The sequence below is a fragment of the Hyperoodon ampullatus genome (genome assembly GCF_949752795.1).
Source record: "Hyperoodon ampullatus genome assembly, chromosome: 14".
Classification (NCBI taxonomy): domain Eukaryota; kingdom Metazoa; phylum Chordata; class Mammalia; order Artiodactyla; family Ziphiidae; genus Hyperoodon; species Hyperoodon ampullatus.
The window spans coordinates 1192320-1208744 of NC_136927.1; the positions used below are offsets into that span (position 1 = coordinate 1192320).

The window sequence follows — 16425 nt, forward strand, 5'->3', positions numbered from 1 at the left end:
TCGAGCGGCAGCCACACACGCTTCTCGAGACCCGGAGGGAAAGGCCGGCTGCAAACAGCCGGACCCCACGTTTACTGGAAACCTGCAGCGGTGACGCGGGGCGGGCTGGCCCCTGGACCAGACTCAGAAGGGCGAGGCCTCCAGCCCCGGACTTTTATTACTGTGTCCAGCCCCTCGACGAGGAACCCAGGCTTGCACAGAATCCCCCTGCCCACCGACCTCTGTCTTCAGCCCGTTCCCTCACTCCGTCCACTGACTCATTCTACCAAGACCCAGGGCCTCCAGAACCTCTGTCACTGCCAGCCGACACGCTAACAGGGGAGCAAGGTCAGAAGAGAGGTGGCCAGAAAAGAGGAAGACGAAGTAGAAAACGGGCATGTGCTCAGCTCACAGGGCCTCCCCAGCCGAGAGTGGGATGCGGGCCCCAGCCGCAGACTCCTGGGCTGGCCTCCTGCCCCTTGGCCTCCTGGGTTGGCCAAGCCACAGAGCCACAGAGGCGACCAGGCCTGGATCATCACAAGGGCACTGGGGGCTCCTGCCCTCGACCCCCGCTTCAGACAGAAGGTCACCGGCAAGGCAGCTGTGCGCTTAGAGCCCACAGCCAAGGTGTGGCCCTGCTGGCCCTGAATCCCGACTGGGCTGGTCAGTGTCCCCCAGCCCCGCCCCCCTCACCAGGGCCAGGTCACTGTGCTGGCTCTGTTCCTCCACGGGCGTGTGCTGGGACAGGTAGACCAGGTACGCGCTGATGGTCTGCGGATCCGTCTCCATGTGGATGGCCTGGGGAGTGGGGGAGGGAGGGCGTGTGAGCGCACGCCCCGGCGGTGCTGCCCGCCGCCGTCCTGCGGCCCCTCACCTGCTGCAGCGCCAGGGCGGTGGTGGTCCTGACGCTGTCGAACAGAGGCAGTCTGGGCAGGTCTCGCAGCAGCCACTGGTAGCCCTGCAGCGCATCCGAGTCGCCCGAGTCCTCCTCCGTGGGGGGCTCCTTCTCCTCCCCGTCGCGCAGGCTGCCCTCCGAGAGCACCAGGGACAGGCCCTGCACGCAGACACGTGCCGGTCTCGGGGCCACCCCTCCCTCAGAGCCCCGCGCGAGGGCTGCTTCCCAGCAGAGGCGTGGTGTTCCCGGAGCGACCACGCCTAGGGCGGAAGGAGCGTGGGCCGGCTCCCCTGGAAAACTGCCCCCAGCGCCTCGGGAAACACGGCACGACGGCCACTGAGCTGCTCTCGGGACGCTTCCCAGTACCACCCAGGGAGGGGGCCCAGCCGGGGGAAAAAGGGCTCTGAGCCCTGCGAAGTTCATGACTGCATCCTTTCTGTGCCCAGGAGTCAGCTAGAATACAAGCCTGGGTGAGCAAAAATTCTCATCTTAACAAAAACAGGGAGAGCAGGGGTGCGTGGGGAGAAGCGGGCGCAGGCGGCCGCCTCACCTTCGTGGCCAGCACCCGGGACGCCAGCTGGGAGGAGCCGAGGCGCCGCAGAAAGTAGTCCAGCACCTCACACGTGGTCTGCTCGTCGGCCCTGGGGCCCAGCAGCAGGTCCTGCAGGCGGCCCAGCAGCTGCCGCTGCTTCTGCTGCCTCTGCGGGGACAGGGGGCCCTCAGGGTGGGTCTCCAGGGCCGGTGGGCGGGGCTGGGCGGGGCTGGGGGCGGGGCGCCCACCTGCCGCTTCTTGGCCTTCTGCTCTCTGCTCTCGCCCTCCTCTTCCTCCTCCCCGGAGGCGGGCTCGTCGGCAGCGTCGTGCAGCAGGAACTCGCACAGGCACTGCACGGGCAGCACGTCCAGGGAGCCCTCGCTGGACTGCACCAGGTCGGCCAGCCAGGGCATGGACTGGGAGGAAGCCTGGGCGGGGCGGCAGCCGCACGGCTCCTTCCGGCTAAGCCTGCCACGGCCCCCAGACCCACCTGCCCGCCCCCAGAGGGGACTCCCGAGGCGGCCCTGTGTGCGCCCCGCCCGCAACACGCCACGGCCGCCGACTGTGCTGGAGCGACGTGCACGCCCAGGAGCCCGTGGCCGTGTAGCCCTGTCTCCGGGTGTGCCCTCTTCTGGCCAGGGTCTCATCTAACACCGCAGCCCACTGACGCCCCTAGAAGGTTCCCCGCCTGCCCGCCTGCAGCCAGCCCCCTCCTCCCAGGCCACAGCGGGACTCACCTGCCTCTGGATAATGTTGAGGAGGAAGTCGGGGTTCCGGCTCCGACACAGCAGGTGCCCAAGGCGGAGGGACTGGTTGAGGCCTTTCACCTGATCCAGGACGTGAGGGGGAGGCCTCCGGGGCGGCCCTCTGAAAGTTCCACATGACCCAAGCGTGTCAAAGCCGCAAGCGCACTGCTCCCCAGGCGACAGTGCCGGGTGAGGGCGGGGCTGCCTGCCTCCCACCTGTGGGCAGCTGCCCGTCTTCCCCGAGGCCCGCGGTCCCTCCCCTCCCGGCCCAGGCACGGGGGCTCTCGGCTTCACCACGGCCTGGCCACGCGGAGAACCGGGACAGTGGCCAGGACACGGGGCCCCCCCACCCCGCCCCTGCCAGCCCAGGCCCGGCCCGAGCTCCGTGCGGCGCATACTGGGGCTCCAGGCTGGTGAGCTGGGACAGGAGCAGGCTGCTGCTCTCAGTGATGGTCTGCTTGGTGGACGCAGCGGCCAGGTGCCCCTCGAACGCCAGGATCTCCTGCTTCTCCCGCTGCGAGACCTGCAGCTCCCGGGTGACCATCTCAGTCCGGGTCTCCTCATCCGTCAGGGTGCACGGCGGGTACGAGTAATTGCTGGGACCAAGCAGGAGGAACCTGTCGCCAGGCCACCAGAGGCTGGCTGCCACCAGGCGGCGCTCAGGGTGGGGGGTCAGAACTTAGGACGGCGTCCCTCGCCCAGGCCCAGCTCGAGCCGTCAGGCTGTGGAAGGGACCCGGGGGGGCGTCGGCAACATGGTCACAGTCAGACCCCCATGAGGGAGCCGGGCAGCCCTCAGAGCCCACAGCCGGCCACGCTCTCTTCCCACACAGCCGAGTGCTGGCGCCTCCAAAATCAGCCAACACGTGTCAGGATCTTGGACCCGAGCGGCGTCTGTCTGGGATGGCCACACGGGACCCCTGGACCCTTTCCAACAGGCCAGGTGGCCCAGGGCGCACAGGGCACCCCAGGCCAACTCACTGCTTCAAAGACACACGTGGCTTTCTGGGGGCATGAGCAGCTGGACTCCTGTCACGTGTTCTGAATCTAACCTAGCTTCCTGTGACAGCCACAGGATGGCCCTGCCGCGTGCAGCCTCGGGCTGCACCCAGACCCCACGCGCCCGGTTCCCACACGCCACGGCCTCAGGCTCCACTCCACCTCAGCCAGTGTCCCGCAGCGGCCCTCACAGCCCCCGAGCGCACCGGCAGGCTGCACCCAACCCCGCCGCGGGAGCGCAGCACACACACGCCACCCACCCAGGCGCCCACGGCGCTTCCTCAGCTCACGGCTCGCAGCGAGCACGGTCACAGCGGCCCTGGCACCTGGCGCCCGCCGCGTCCAGTCCCTTGCTGCTGACCCCGGCAGCGCTCACACCCCACCTGGACCGTCTCCATCCCGCTGCACCCTCTGGCTCCGGACCCCTCCGCTCTACGCCTCCCATGTCACAGCATCATCAGCCTGACCGTCCCCACGCCCACGGCAAAACGAGTGCCGCCCAGGAGGGCCCAGGGCCCCACAGGCACACGGCGCCGCCTGATGCCACTGCCCCCAGCCCAGCGAGGGGGCAGCCCCGCAGAGCAGGGAGACTGCAGAGCAGCGGGAGGCCCAGTGCACCCTGTTCCCAGCGCGGCACCGGTGGGCCCGCCCTCCCGGTTCCAGAGCGGCGAGCCACTTACTTGGTCATCACCATCTCCATGAGCATCTTCAGCGTGGGGTACTCCTCCCAGGCGGCCAGGCCTAGGGAGCAAGGTGACAGCAGGTGGTGGCTGGGACTCCCGGCCAAAGACCCGCCCCCTCCCCCGCCCGTCCTCCAGTCCCCAGCCAGGCTCGGCTCCAGGTCCTGACATGCAGGACGCCCAGGAGGGGGAAAGGTCAACACCGGCCCAGGGGACCACGGCTGGCCAGAGGGGGCTCACCGATGTTCTCTGGATTGAACGCGGCGACGACCAGCAGGAGGGGCCACGCCTTCCAGTAGAGGGTGGAGATGGCGAGGTTCGGAGGCTGGTACCTGGGATGCAAGGTGTCGATGGCTCAGCCTCGGGCCACGAGGTCCTGGACGGGAACGGGTCCAGGCCAGGGCAGCAACCGCTTCACAGACCCGAATGTCAGTACTGGAGCCTCAGTAACTCCTCTCCGGGACTTGCGCCCCCGGGATGTGCGTGGCTGTATCCAGCACACCGCTCAGGCCCACACCCCAGCCCTGGGCTCCGGGACACGTGCCCTACTTCCCTCAGCCTCGGCCTCCCACCCCACAGCACGGGGACAGGGGAAGGCAATGAACACTCGGTAACGCTAACTACTGTTGTTAGTCTTCGCATCAGAAAACCAGAAAACACCCGAGCAGCCGTCAGCGTGTAACCGTGACTTCCAGAAGCCAGGCGTCACACTACCACGGTTACGGTCCCTTCAGATGACGCAACAGAAAGCAGCTAAGCAGCTGCTGGGAAAAATGAAATCAACCTGATGTGATGACTTGGCAACACTCCCCAAACCCGTCTATAGCTTGGACGCAATCCCCCCACAATCCCAGTTGGCTTTTTTGTGGAAATTGACCAGATGACCCTAAAATTCGCATGGAAATGCGAGGACCCAGAAAAGCCAAAATAATGTTGAAAAAGAATAAAATTGGAGGACTCACACTTCCCAATTTCAAAACCCAGCACAAAGTTACAGTGATGAAGACAGAAGTGTGGGTGTGAGGACAGGCCTATAGGTCAATGGAACAGAACTGAGGCTCCAGAAATAAGCCCATATGTTTAAGGGCAACTGATTACCCATAAAGGACAATGATGCATCCGCATGAAACAGAACGAAGTCAGAGCCGCACCTCACACCATATACAGAAATAAATTCAAAATGGACAACAGACCTAAACATTAAGGCGAAAACTATAAAAATCTTAGGAGAAAACACAGGAATAGATCTTTGACACCTTAGACGAGGCAATGGTTTCTTACGCGTGACACGAAGACCCAAGAAAGCAAAGAAAAATAAACTGCACCTTAACAAGATTAAAAAGCTTTTGTGTCGGGCTTCCCTGGTGGCGCAGTGGTTGAGAGTCCGCCTGCTGATGCAGGGGACACGGGTTTGTGTCCCGGTCCGGGAGGATCCCACGTGCCGCGGAGCGGCTGGGCCCGTGAGCCATGGCCGCTGAGCCTGCGCGTCCGGAGCCTGTGCTCCGCAACGGGAGAGGCCACAGCAGTGAGAGGCCCGCGTACCGCAAAAAAAAAAAAGCTTTTGTGTCTCAAACGGCACTAAGAAGGGATATATCTACAAATTATAGGTATGTTAAGGGTCGCGATCCAGAACCTATCAAGAGCCCTCACAATCCAACAACAAATATTCAAACAACCCAGTTTAAAACTGGGCAAAGGACTCAGACATTTCTCCAAAGAAGGTGTTCAAACGGCCACAAGCACGTGAAGAGCTGCTTGATGTCACTAGCGATTACAGAAATGGAAATCAAAGCCAAAATGAGGGACTTCCCTGGCGGTCCAGTGGTTAGGGCTCTGCACTTCCACTGCAGGGGGCACAGGTCTGATCCCTGGTCAGGGAACCAAGATCCCACATGCTGCGGCCAAAAAAAAAAAAAAAAAAAAGCCAAAATGAGATGCCACTTCACACCCACTAAGATGACTAAAACAAAAAGATGGACCATCAGTCTCAGCAAAGATGTGGAGAAACAGGAACCCTCGGACCCTCTGCTGGGAAAGTGAAATGGCGCAGCTGCTGCGGCAAAGTCGGGTGGTTCCACAAAAGGTTAAACACGTGACCCAGCAACTCTACTCCTGGGTATCCTCGCGAGAACTAAAAACACATCCTCACAAAAAAGCATCCGCGGCTTTCCCAGCAGCACGGTTAACAACGGTGGAAACAACCCAAGTGTGCGTCAACCAGCAAACAGATCAACAGAACGCGGTGCCTGCACTTGGCCACAGAGAGGGACAGAGTACAGGTGCAAATTGAAAGTCGGAGGGCCCCTGAGCACGTGACGCCCAGTGGGAGGAGCCAGCCACACGGCCCACGTGCTTCATGATTCTGTTTCACAAAGCGTCCGAAAACGTCCAATCCACGGGGACAGGGTTGATTCGTGGGGTGTAAGGGCTGTGTGTTTGGGGGCGGGGGGATGGGGAGCAGCAGCCTGCGGGAACAGGTTCCTTAAGGGGACATGCTTCTAAAGTTAGGCTGGCAATGGCTGCATAACCCCACGAATGTACTAAAAGCACCAGATCACAAACTTTAAATGAGTGAAGCACGTGAGCAATGAGAACTGCATCTCAGGCGAGTGGCTTAAAGGAAACAGAGCACGAGCTCACTGTTGTCTAGAAAACACCGTGAATGTGTTCACACACACAGGAAACAAGCATCTGAGTGACAAAGACCAAAAAGGAAGCAGGTCACAGAGACCCAGGCGACGGCAGCCCACCAGGCCTTGGGTCGTTGGCCGCGCGGCCCGGCCTCACGGGTGTCTGTGGACGGGCCCCTGGAGCCTCACCCAGGCGGGAGCTGGATGTTCTCCGGGTGATGGTAGGTGCACAGGTTCAGGACGGCGTCGATCAGCTGGGTCCTCTCCACCTTCAGCACCTCCACGTCTGAAACCCAGAAACCACACACGGCTCACTCAGGCTGTGGACGCCAGACAGTGAGGAGACAGGGCGGGGGGGCCGGGGACGACACGGGCACAGCGCAGGAGGCAATGACACGCAGCCAGCACGAGCTGGCCCGGGGAGCCGGGGCACGTCTCCACCACGTGGCATCTGAGCTGGAGGGGAGCAGGCAGGACCGTGGGCAGCACAGCACAGCCGGGCTCGGGGCAGGGTCGAGACGTGACCACGCCCGTGGCTGGAGCAGAAGCGCCAGGGCAGAGCCCCCGGGGAGGCAGCGAGCCCCGCCACACTGAGGGGTCGGCTCCAGGCCCATCGGCAACGGGACATACGTACGCTCTAGAACAGTGCGTAAGGCCACTGCGGTGGCCCGTTAAACAGGCGAGAGACACACACTCCTGCCGAAGTTCAACCACATGGGAATGGGCACAAGTCCAGGGTGAGCTCCAGAATCAGCCTAAGGACTAGGTTGCCGTCCAAGACACACGCACAGCCTGATGCCCGATGCCCATGAGGTCAGCAGCGGGGGGGGGGGGGAGGAACCCAGTGGCGGGAGGCCATCACCCACAGGGGGCGGGACAAAGCCCCAGGCCCTCACCGTCAGCCTGCACGGCTGCAGCCCGCTTCACCAGGTGGTCGGCCAGCTCCATGGCATCGGCAGGGCCCAGCGGAAGCTCCCGTGACAGCCCGATGACCAGGACGCGCATCAGTGTGTCCTCCAGGATGGGCACCTCTGAGCAGAGGCGGAGGAAGAAGCTGCGGGCACAGCAGGGAGAGGCTGGGCTGGCGGGAGCCCACCCCAAACCCACCGGGGCCGCCCACCCCCACGGCGGGCGAGGAGGGGGCAGCTGCCCACCCTCCCCGTGGTCACTTGTGCCCGATGCCCCGACGTCCCAAGGAGGAATGTGAGGGGAGCCCAGCCTCGTCCCGCAGCCCCCAAGCTGTGACACGAGACAGACGTGGAGCACAGGCGGGTGTGAGATGAGCACGCTGACCGGGCCCACAGTGGGGACGGACGGGAGCGACCTGTCAGGAGCACAGGGCAGAGTGTCCCCAGGCTCAGGGGACAGAGCACGACACTGGCTGAGGGAGGAAAAACGTGTGTGCAGCTGCTTGGAAGCGAGAAGGGGCAGGGAGCTGGAAACATGCCGGGGTGCTGAGCTGGGGAGTCCCGGGGCACAGGCACCAGCTGAATCCCCAGGAGGGTTGCAGGTGACTTAGCGGAGACACCGCACCCTGGGAAAAAGCGGCACAGGGTGTGTGGGGCGGGACAGGGATGGTGACCCTGACCAAGACCAGACAGAGTCTCTGGGCTGGCTTCAGCGAGCCCGGCCTGGGCAGCCCTCATGGCCCAGGGCCAGAAGGCACGCTCACTTGCGGTCACTCTCGGGCGGCCAGTTGTCCCATTTGTAGTAGGTCTCGGGCTGCTCTGTGAAGAGCACCTTGTGGAGGCTGCAGGGTGGAGAGAGCCGTCAGGGCTGGAGCGGACAGGGCACCCCCCCAACGCCGTCAGCCCCCATGGGCTGCGAAGCCGCACGTGCAGAGGCACCGCCCGATTCCTGCGCTCGGCAACCCCACGGCACCTCTGCAGGGCCTCCAGCCCGCTCCCAATACGGCCTGGGGGCTGGCAGGTGACAGAGCCCCCCAGCAGGGGGCTCCCAACCCTGGTCAGACAGGACCCTACCTCCCCTGTAAGAGAAGGCTCTGCCCGAGGCCCTGACACCACACAAGGGTCGGCTGCTGCCCACTGGCCCCTCTGGTTCCTAAGAGGCTAGTGCCAGCCAGCGACCCGTCACCTATGTGGTGAGCCCTGTCACTCGTCACCAGTCAGACCAGCAAGTGGCCGCTCATCCCGAGCAGAAGAGCACCGGCCGTACCAGTGCACATAGTCCTTGGGGGCGAGCTTGCTGATGGAGGGGACGACAGTGTGCAGCCACCACACGGCGTCCCGCTGGATCGCGGCAATCTGGTGCTGGAAGGAGCGCAGCACCTCCAGGTCTGCGGGGGACGAGAGAGTTAGAGCCCCACGGCAGCCAGAGGGTCTGGTTCAAGGCCAGGTGCAGGAAGGAGGCCTGGACAGCACAAGCATCCTGCACTGTCTGCAGGTTAGAAAGGCAGACCTGAGGTGGAGTGGGGAACTCGGCCAGGATGAGGCTCAGCGAACACCTGACCATCCTCACAGGCCCAGGGCGACTCGGGGAACGGAAACCCTCAGGTTCCAAGCGTCCTTCCAGCTAATCGCTTAAGGGGCCTGTGCAGCCAGGCCTCCCCAGGATCAGCCATGAACCAAAGCCGGCTGCCCCGAACACCACCGCCCTGCTGCCCCACCTACCCTTGGCCCAAGGGCCACGAGCCCGAAACGCCTTCACAACGGCACCAGGATCCACGTGAGCAAACCGTCCAAGCAGAGAACGGGGCTGGACCAGGAGCTGGTGTTCTCAGCCCAGACGGGAGGAACAGGAACCAGCAGGTTCCAGAGGCTCCCTCAGTCTCTAGGAGCTGTGCCGTGGGAGCGCCCCTTCCCGCCCCCTGCCTGGGCCTCGGGGACGGCCTACAGCCACGGAAGCACCCACCACTGCCAGGCCCGGAGCCTTACTCTTCTTCTCTCCTTTGTCCCAGGCGATGCCGGCCTCCTTCACCTGGGCCGTGATGCCCAGCATCATGGACACGGCCAGCACGTCTGTGACGTGCACCACAAAGCGCTCCTGCAAGCACAGCACAGCTCAGCGGGGTCTGCATCCCTTGCCCAGGCCCTGGGCACACGAGCCGCCGGGACAGGAGGAAGCTGGACGGAAGGAGGCCTTGGGACCAAGAACCGGCCAGCAGCAAGGCCAGGCCGGGCCACAGGGAGGAGGCTCAGCCAACAGAGCTGGACTAAGCCCACCCTCCCGAGAAGAGGACCACCCCGCGGGCTGCCTGCCGACCTGCCCACGGGGCACTCAAGGCCCTGCACCCGCGGCCCCAGGTCCTGCTCTCCAGCGGCACCTCCCACTGCCCCCACACACCCCCAAATCTACGGTCCTCTGTGCACCGTCTGTGTCGCCCTGGCTGCTGATGCCGTGCCCTGGCTTCCCCAGCCCCGCCGGCTACAGCTCTACCCACCTCCACACCCAGCCCCGAGGTCACCGGCTCCCCTGGGGGCACCGGGCCAGCCCTTCCTTGGACCTCGCAGGATGGAGCCTCCGCTGCCTCCGGGATGGGCCACCGTGCACGCGGGGCACCCATCACAGGCCGGTGCACTCCGAACGGCACAGGGGAAACCGCTGGGTGAGACCCGAGCACTAGGCAGCCTGCACGGGCTTGGCGGCCTGGGGGGCCGGGGCTGCCCACCTTGAACTCCATGTCCAGGTACTGGGGCTCCTTGCGCTCCTGCATGAGCCCAAGGCAGAAGGCCTGAAAGTTGATCTCGTGCTTGGTCTGCTTGATGATTTCGCGCAGCAGGGCCCGCGAGGCCCGCAGGTAGTCGTCCTTGTTGGTCAGCAGGTCCTGGAACACCATGGCCAGGAACTGGGGGAGACAGAGTGCCAGCAGCTGCCGGGGCCGCCCGCCAGCTTCCGTCGTCACCAGGCTGCAGGAGGTCTTCCCAGAGCCCCCGGACCAAGCCCCCGCCAGCTCCCGCTGCACGCCCAGGCCCGGCCCCCGGTCCCCCCACCCCCGAGCCTCTCACACACGGCTTGGCACCACGCCGGGCTCCCACCTTGGGTGCCAGCGCGGAGCTGTGCTGCAGCACGGCGTACAGGGTCTGCATGTTGTTGGGGTTCCGCGCGTTGGACAGCTCGTTGAAGATCACGAACTTGATGGTGGTGCCCAGGTTGTCCTTGTGCGCGTTCAGCAGCTCCCTGGACGCGGGCCAAGCGGGCGGCGCTGTAGTGGCCGAGCCGCCCCTGCCTGCCGCCCACCCCCGCCCCGCTCCTCCCCGCCGGGCGCACCTGACACAGAGCATGTAGTGGTTGAGCAGGACCTTGGGCTTGAGGCGGATCTTGATCAGGTGGGAGATGACGTCCATGTCCTCGGGGCCGTGCGTGCCGCAGTTCATGCACACAGACATGAGCAGGTCCTGGGCCGGCCGGGTCAGCTGTGGGGCGGCCGGGGCGGGGGGGAACGCGTCAGCCCCGCGGCCTCGCCTGGCGGGGGGGCCCCCGCGCGCATGGCGCCCCTCACCTTGGGGTTCTGCAGCCACATCTCCAGCTTCTGCACCGCCATCAGCCGCACCTCCTTGTAGCCGCAGGTGGAGGTGAGCAGCCGCAGCAGGTTCCGCGAGACGTTGTCGATGGGCTGCCGCCGGTTGAGCTGGTCGCGCAGCATGTCGAGGACGTACTCCTCCACGCTCTCCGCCAGATCCTCGTACCTAGGCCAGAGGGGGGAAGGCAGGCAGGCAGGCAGGAAGGCAGGTGGGCGGGCTCTCCGCGGGGCGGGGCGGGGCCGGGGGCTGCGCGGCGCACCTACCTGGGCATGAGCTGGCCCTCCTGCTCGGGGCTGAGCTTCTCCTCCGCGATCAGGAGCTCCGTCTGGCTGTCCTCCTCCTCGGGGAGGGACGGGTGAGGGCTGCTCCCTGCACACGAGCGCCTTGTGGATACGTGTGCCCAGCCGGCCCTCGGGCACCCACGCCCCCGGTGGTACCGGGCTCCGTGGAGGGAGGCGACCCGCCCCGGCCCCTCCCGCGGGGAACCCCGGCCCGGACGCCCGGCATCTCTCACCAGCACTGAGTTCCCCTCCGCTGCGCCCCGCCTCCCCCTGCAGGAGCACGCTCTTGGGGGGCATCTTGGTGTTAAAGGCCGTCTGGATATTGTCCACGAAGGCCTTGCAGTGCGGGCTGTCCACCCAGATCCGCTCCCCAAGGGAGTCTTCAATGTACACCTGCGAGGACAAGGTCTGCACCTCCCGCCTGCCCTCTGCCACATCCCAGCGGCGCCGCAGGGAGGAGCGAGCCGGGCGCTTCCCCAGGGCCCCAGCGGACAGGAGCAGGGCCGCCAGACACAGCCCTCCGGAAAGAACGCGTTCAGTTGTCCCCCTTTCGCCCCGGGGGTCCAGCGGCGCACCCCACCTCCCATGGCCCTCCGCCCCCTTCACCAAAACAGCGATCTCCTGGGAGAGCCCCACCCACCTTGACAAAGATCTCGGGCCAGTTCTCATCATCCTCGTACGCAGCCATGAGGAGGTTGCAGGCCAGCACGGACACCAGGCTGTTCCCCTTGGCCTTGAAGTTGATGGAGGCATCCCGCCGCAGGAGGCTGCACAGAGCCTGCAAGAGACGGCGTGGTGGCCGGGGAGGCCCGTCTCGCCTCCACCTGCCCCTTCCCAGGACGGAGGAGGGGACGCCCGGCCCTCACCTCGATGACCCCCTCCGTGGCGAAGATGTTGGGCTTGATCTTGGCCAGGTACATGAGGCTCAGGTACAGGGTGCTGTCCGGCTTGGCCCGCGTGACCTTCAGCTGCTTCACGGCCCCGCACAGCACTCCCTCCAGCCTGTCGTCATTGCCCTCCAGCTCGGCCGCCTCGATCTCGTCCAGCAGCACCGCGGGCGGGACTGGCGGGGGAAATGGGGCCCTGTCAGGGGGGCAGCTCCGAGCAGAGGCTGCCTCGTGGGGGCCCCAGGCCACGGGCTGACTGGGCCAACCACCAGAGGCTGGCCAGCGAGGGTCTCGGGGCTGAGCCGGTCTCCCAGGAGCACGACGCCGGGCAGATGCTGCCCCGACCCGTGAGAACGACCAAGACCATGGAGGGTCGGCCTTAGCCAGGTGCCACCAGAGCCCTCTCGCCACACCCACATGGCTACCCCAGGGTGATCTGTTCTTGAAACACCTACTTTCCTACAAGTTGGACATTTTTTCTAAGCTTTTAAGTTAGCCAGCACAATGTACCCGCAGCCTTCCTTCTCTTCTGTCGTGGCTGTTTCGTTGCCGTCCCTCCCCGGGTCTGTCCCACAGAGGCTTTTCTGATAAGTCTTTGCAGGGAACCCACTGGGGGCTTCGACCCTCTTCCTGCACAGCTGCCCTCTGTTCTGCTCTCCACTCCTTTCCTCTTCACTTCCTCGCGCGTCCTCTGTCCCCCACCTTCCTTCTCCGATGGGAACTGCAGCTCTGGCACAGCCCCTGCCCAGCCCCTGCCCGCACTTGAGTCCCCGCTCCTCTGAGGGTCCCTCTCGGCCAGGCTTCGGCTCCATCCCATGTTTGCTTTGTGCTGCGTTTGTGATTGTTCCGTTTTACCTATTCTCTCAGTTCCATTATGATACCTTCTCTGGTTTTTTAGGATTGTGTTTTTAGATACCCAAACAATGGAAGGAGTCGTTATTACTGATTTCTAACTTAACTGCACTGATGACAGAGAATTCAACAGTAGCCCGAGTGCCTTCTATGTGCCGGGGAAAATGACAAATAGGCAGGAAAGATGGACCAGAGCTACGGAAGGTCCTGGCCGTGGAGATGTTCCAAGCACCAGACGCTAGAAGTAGCTCAAGCCAGCCCTTTCTCCGTTTTGCTAAAGGTGTTTGTAAACTACGCTATCATTCTGGACGTGCTTTTCGTAATCGTATTCCATCCAACCTTCAAAGCCACCTTTTCTGGGAGGCACGCGATGGTAAAACAATACCGAAGCTCAGCCAGCAGCGCAGAGGACTGTGGCCTGAGTCAGGACTCGGCCCCGCAAGCGCTTCCAGTCCTGACCGGCACCAGCCACCAGGGGAGGGCCCTGAATCGAGGGTCTGACTCAGCTCTCAGAGCACTGCTCCGGCCCCATCCTCCGCCTCGGCTCTGGCCATGGCGTGCCCTGTCCCCCAAGCACAGGTCCCGCTCCAGGACGCGGGCCTCCCCTCGGTGGTTTCTCCTCCAACAGCCTGCACGCCTGTTAAGATCCCATCCAGCCTTTCAGGCTCAATTTCACGCTACGGTTCCCTGATGGGCCTTCCCTCTCCCAAGGCTGTCCCGTGAGCACCTGTACGCTCAACACCTGGGACCGGTGTGATGTTTAACAGACCTGATCTACAGGGCATCGTGGGGCCACCAGAAATAATCAACGGAAAGATGGTACAGAAAAGTAAGGGAACGTTAGGTGCACACAAAATCAAAAGCTTTCGTGTAAACAGCGGGCTTGTGGATCAACTATAATCTGTCTTTAATGCTGTCGTGTTACCTTTCCAGCTAAGAGGATAAAAGCAGGGAGGTAAGCCCTTCATTGTCAGGAGAAAGGAGGAGGCAGCACAAACCTCCCTGTCCCGGGGGAGACGGGGTCCTCACGAGACGCACAGCCCACGAGAACAGCACCTGTCTGGGTGCGCTGCCCTGTATCCCCCATGCTCAGAGCAGAGCCTGTCACAGTGGAGCGAGCCCGTTCCCAGAGGGCAGGCGCTGGCGGCCCCCAGGAGTGCATCAGCCTCACACCAGCTCCGCCCCTGGAGCTGGGACAATGGAAATCCGTACAAGGCTTTCCAATCCAGGAGGCCCTGGCACGTGCCCCGTCTGCTTCACAGAGAAGGCCACCGAGATGCGCGCTGTCAACGCTGCTCCCGCTACGTGGCAGAAGCCCGTTCGGCCCCCAGACCTACCTGTGCCATCTTGCCCTGAGTGGCATAAGCACTTCCCATCGCTGTCACAGAATCTGAAGCACAAGTGGGGTGAAGGCACCCTTATGAGAGGTGCTTTGAAAAACAAACTCACAGATGACTCCTGTCCTCCAGTCTCCAAAGAACCTACACTCCACCTACAGTGCTAAGCCGGAAGTGGCCGTTCCAAACCCCTGGTGCACGGACAAGGCGTGGGCTACATTCTCTGGGGGATGTCAGGGGCTGACTTTACCTTCAATCGGGACCACAGACGGTTCCTTAATCGAGGGAGAGATAGCACGTTTCTCTGCCACTGCGGCCTCAGCCAGGCGTCCCAGGGCACTCAGAGGGGGTGTGGAGGAGAGTTTCGGGCGCTTGGTGAGCCCGGTCAGGGCCGAGGCACCTGCCAGAGCAGCCGCAGCATCCCGCTTGCGCTCCGAGGGCAGGCTGGAAGGGGCAGGCTTCAGCAGGGTGGATGCCGTTTTCGATTCAGTGGCCTGACCCTTCGAGCCCAGAGCAATGAAGTCTCCTGGAGGAGGGTGCCCTGCAGAGAAGAGACATGGAGAAACGGGCACCTTCACACAGCGGCCGAGGTGGAAAGGGTGTCCGAGACCAACTCCAACCTCCTGCGATTTCCGAGGGGATTAAACAAGGGCTGGGGGAGGCAAGAAACCAGTCACCCAGCAAGTCCACAGCAGAGCTGGGACCGTATGACGGGGGCAACAACAGCCAGGCACACGGAGCTTACTACAGACCAGGCCACCTCTAGTGGACAAGTGTCAGTCCCTTAATCCTCAACGAGTTTCTGGAACAGGCAACATTACTCTCACTTTACAGGTGAGGACAACCAGGCACAGAGAGGTTAAGTAACGTGCCCAAGGCCACAAAGCTTGGAGTGGCAAAGCGCGGGGCTGAGGCCAGTCTGGCTCCAGCCTGCTTTTAGCCACTGTGTTTGTGCTGCCCCCTCCTCCCGGCTTGCGACTCCCCGAGCCGCCGGGACCAAGGGCTGCTCTTCGAGACCCCATTCCTGGAAACCGCGTTCGGCTCGGAGTAACGAAGCCGCGACCCGACAGAGGAGCCGGGCCAGAAGCCCCGAAGTCGCGCCGCCGAGACAGGCCGCGCACCCGAAGGCTTGGCCGCAGCGCTGGGCCTGCGGACGGCGGTGGGCTTGGCCCGGTTCATTCTGTCCCCGTCCCTTCGCCGCTGCTCGCTGCCGACGCCTCACTTAGGAGAAGACCAGCGCAAGTCAGTCGTCCGCCGTTCGCCCATTCATTTGGATCCACCCTCCGGGGTTGGAGTTCGGGGCGAACGGCCAGCCCCGCCGCGCGCAGCCAATCCCGAAGGGGCCGCGCAACCCCGCCTCCCCGCCTCGGACCCCGGGAGGGTCTGTCTCGCCGGCAGCCGCTGCCCAGTCACTTCTAGCGAGACCACCTCTGGCCCATCGCACCGGCGGCCCGCCACCGCCACGGCCGCCCCGGAACCGGAAGCCGCCCTCGGAGCCCGACTTCCGGAACACCCGGCAGCAAAACAGCGCGGCAGGGGCGGGACGGCGAGGAGGCGAGAGGTTCCGCGGGGCCTGCGGCGCTCTCTGGCGGCGGGAGGCCGGCGGGGCCTCGCAGCCGCTGATTTCTACCTGGCGAGGCGGACGCTGTCACCCCCTCCTTCAGGTGAGGCTGACCTTAGAAAGTGACGTGGCCAAGGACAGACAGCCAGGAAGGTTGGCCTCGGATGCTAACCCATACGTGCTGGAACTTCAGAGTTCTCTCCCATTTGTGGGTAAAAGGGCAGGTTCTGGGTCCCCTGGTGGGGTCCAGGAGGGAGCCCAGCGGCCGCGAGTGGACAAAGCCGGCAGAAGGGCGGGGCCCAGGTGAGGCCAGGCCCTCATCAGAGCAGCACGGAGGGCATCCATCAGCCTCAGTGTGCCGGCCTGCGCAGTGGGTCACGGTGATATTCACCAGGTCTGCTCAGGGACAGAGGACTTGGGGTCCATGCTCAGACCCTCGCGTCCTCCTCTTACTGGGGGTCTTCATGCCGTCCTGGGGCTCTGCACCCCGCCACTTGCAGCGGGCAGCCTCCCTCGAGGGCAGCCCTGATGGGTCCCTCAGAGCGGAGCGGGGTCCCTGCGCGAAG

The 16425-nt window shown here is 64.0% G+C and overlaps 1 protein-coding gene across 1 annotated transcript in view; it reads right to left on the reverse strand.

Annotated features, from left to right (window-relative positions):
- INTS1 (integrator complex subunit 1) overlaps positions 1–15477 on the reverse strand; it is a gene marked incomplete at its 5' end in the record, with an annotated part of 29142 nt that extends 13665 nt beyond the window's left edge. The window contains 23 exons of the mRNA XM_079718733.1: positions 673–777; positions 854–1033; positions 1425–1574; positions 1655–1834; positions 2144–2273; positions 2551–2748; positions 3831–3891; positions 4071–4162; positions 6650–6746; positions 7357–7514; positions 8133–8210; positions 8636–8756; positions 9355–9463; positions 10089–10265; positions 10456–10597; positions 10688–10833; positions 10920–11106; positions 11205–11310; positions 11456–11615; positions 11863–12000; positions 12089–12285; positions 14549–14839; positions 15420–15477. Of these exons, the coding sequence (XP_079574859.1) occupies positions 673–777; positions 854–1033; positions 1425–1574; positions 1655–1834; positions 2144–2273; positions 2551–2748; positions 3831–3891; positions 4071–4162; positions 6650–6746; positions 7357–7514; positions 8133–8210; positions 8636–8756; positions 9355–9463; positions 10089–10265; positions 10456–10597; positions 10688–10833; positions 10920–11106; positions 11205–11310; positions 11456–11615; positions 11863–12000; positions 12089–12285; positions 14549–14839; positions 15420–15477 (3261 nt within the window). The remainder of the gene's footprint in view (positions 1–672; positions 778–853; positions 1034–1424; positions 1575–1654; positions 1835–2143; positions 2274–2550; positions 2749–3830; positions 3892–4070; positions 4163–6649; positions 6747–7356; positions 7515–8132; positions 8211–8635; positions 8757–9354; positions 9464–10088; positions 10266–10455; positions 10598–10687; positions 10834–10919; positions 11107–11204; positions 11311–11455; positions 11616–11862; positions 12001–12088; positions 12286–14548; positions 14840–15419) is intronic.
- Between the last annotated feature and the right edge of the window lie 948 nt (positions 15478–16425).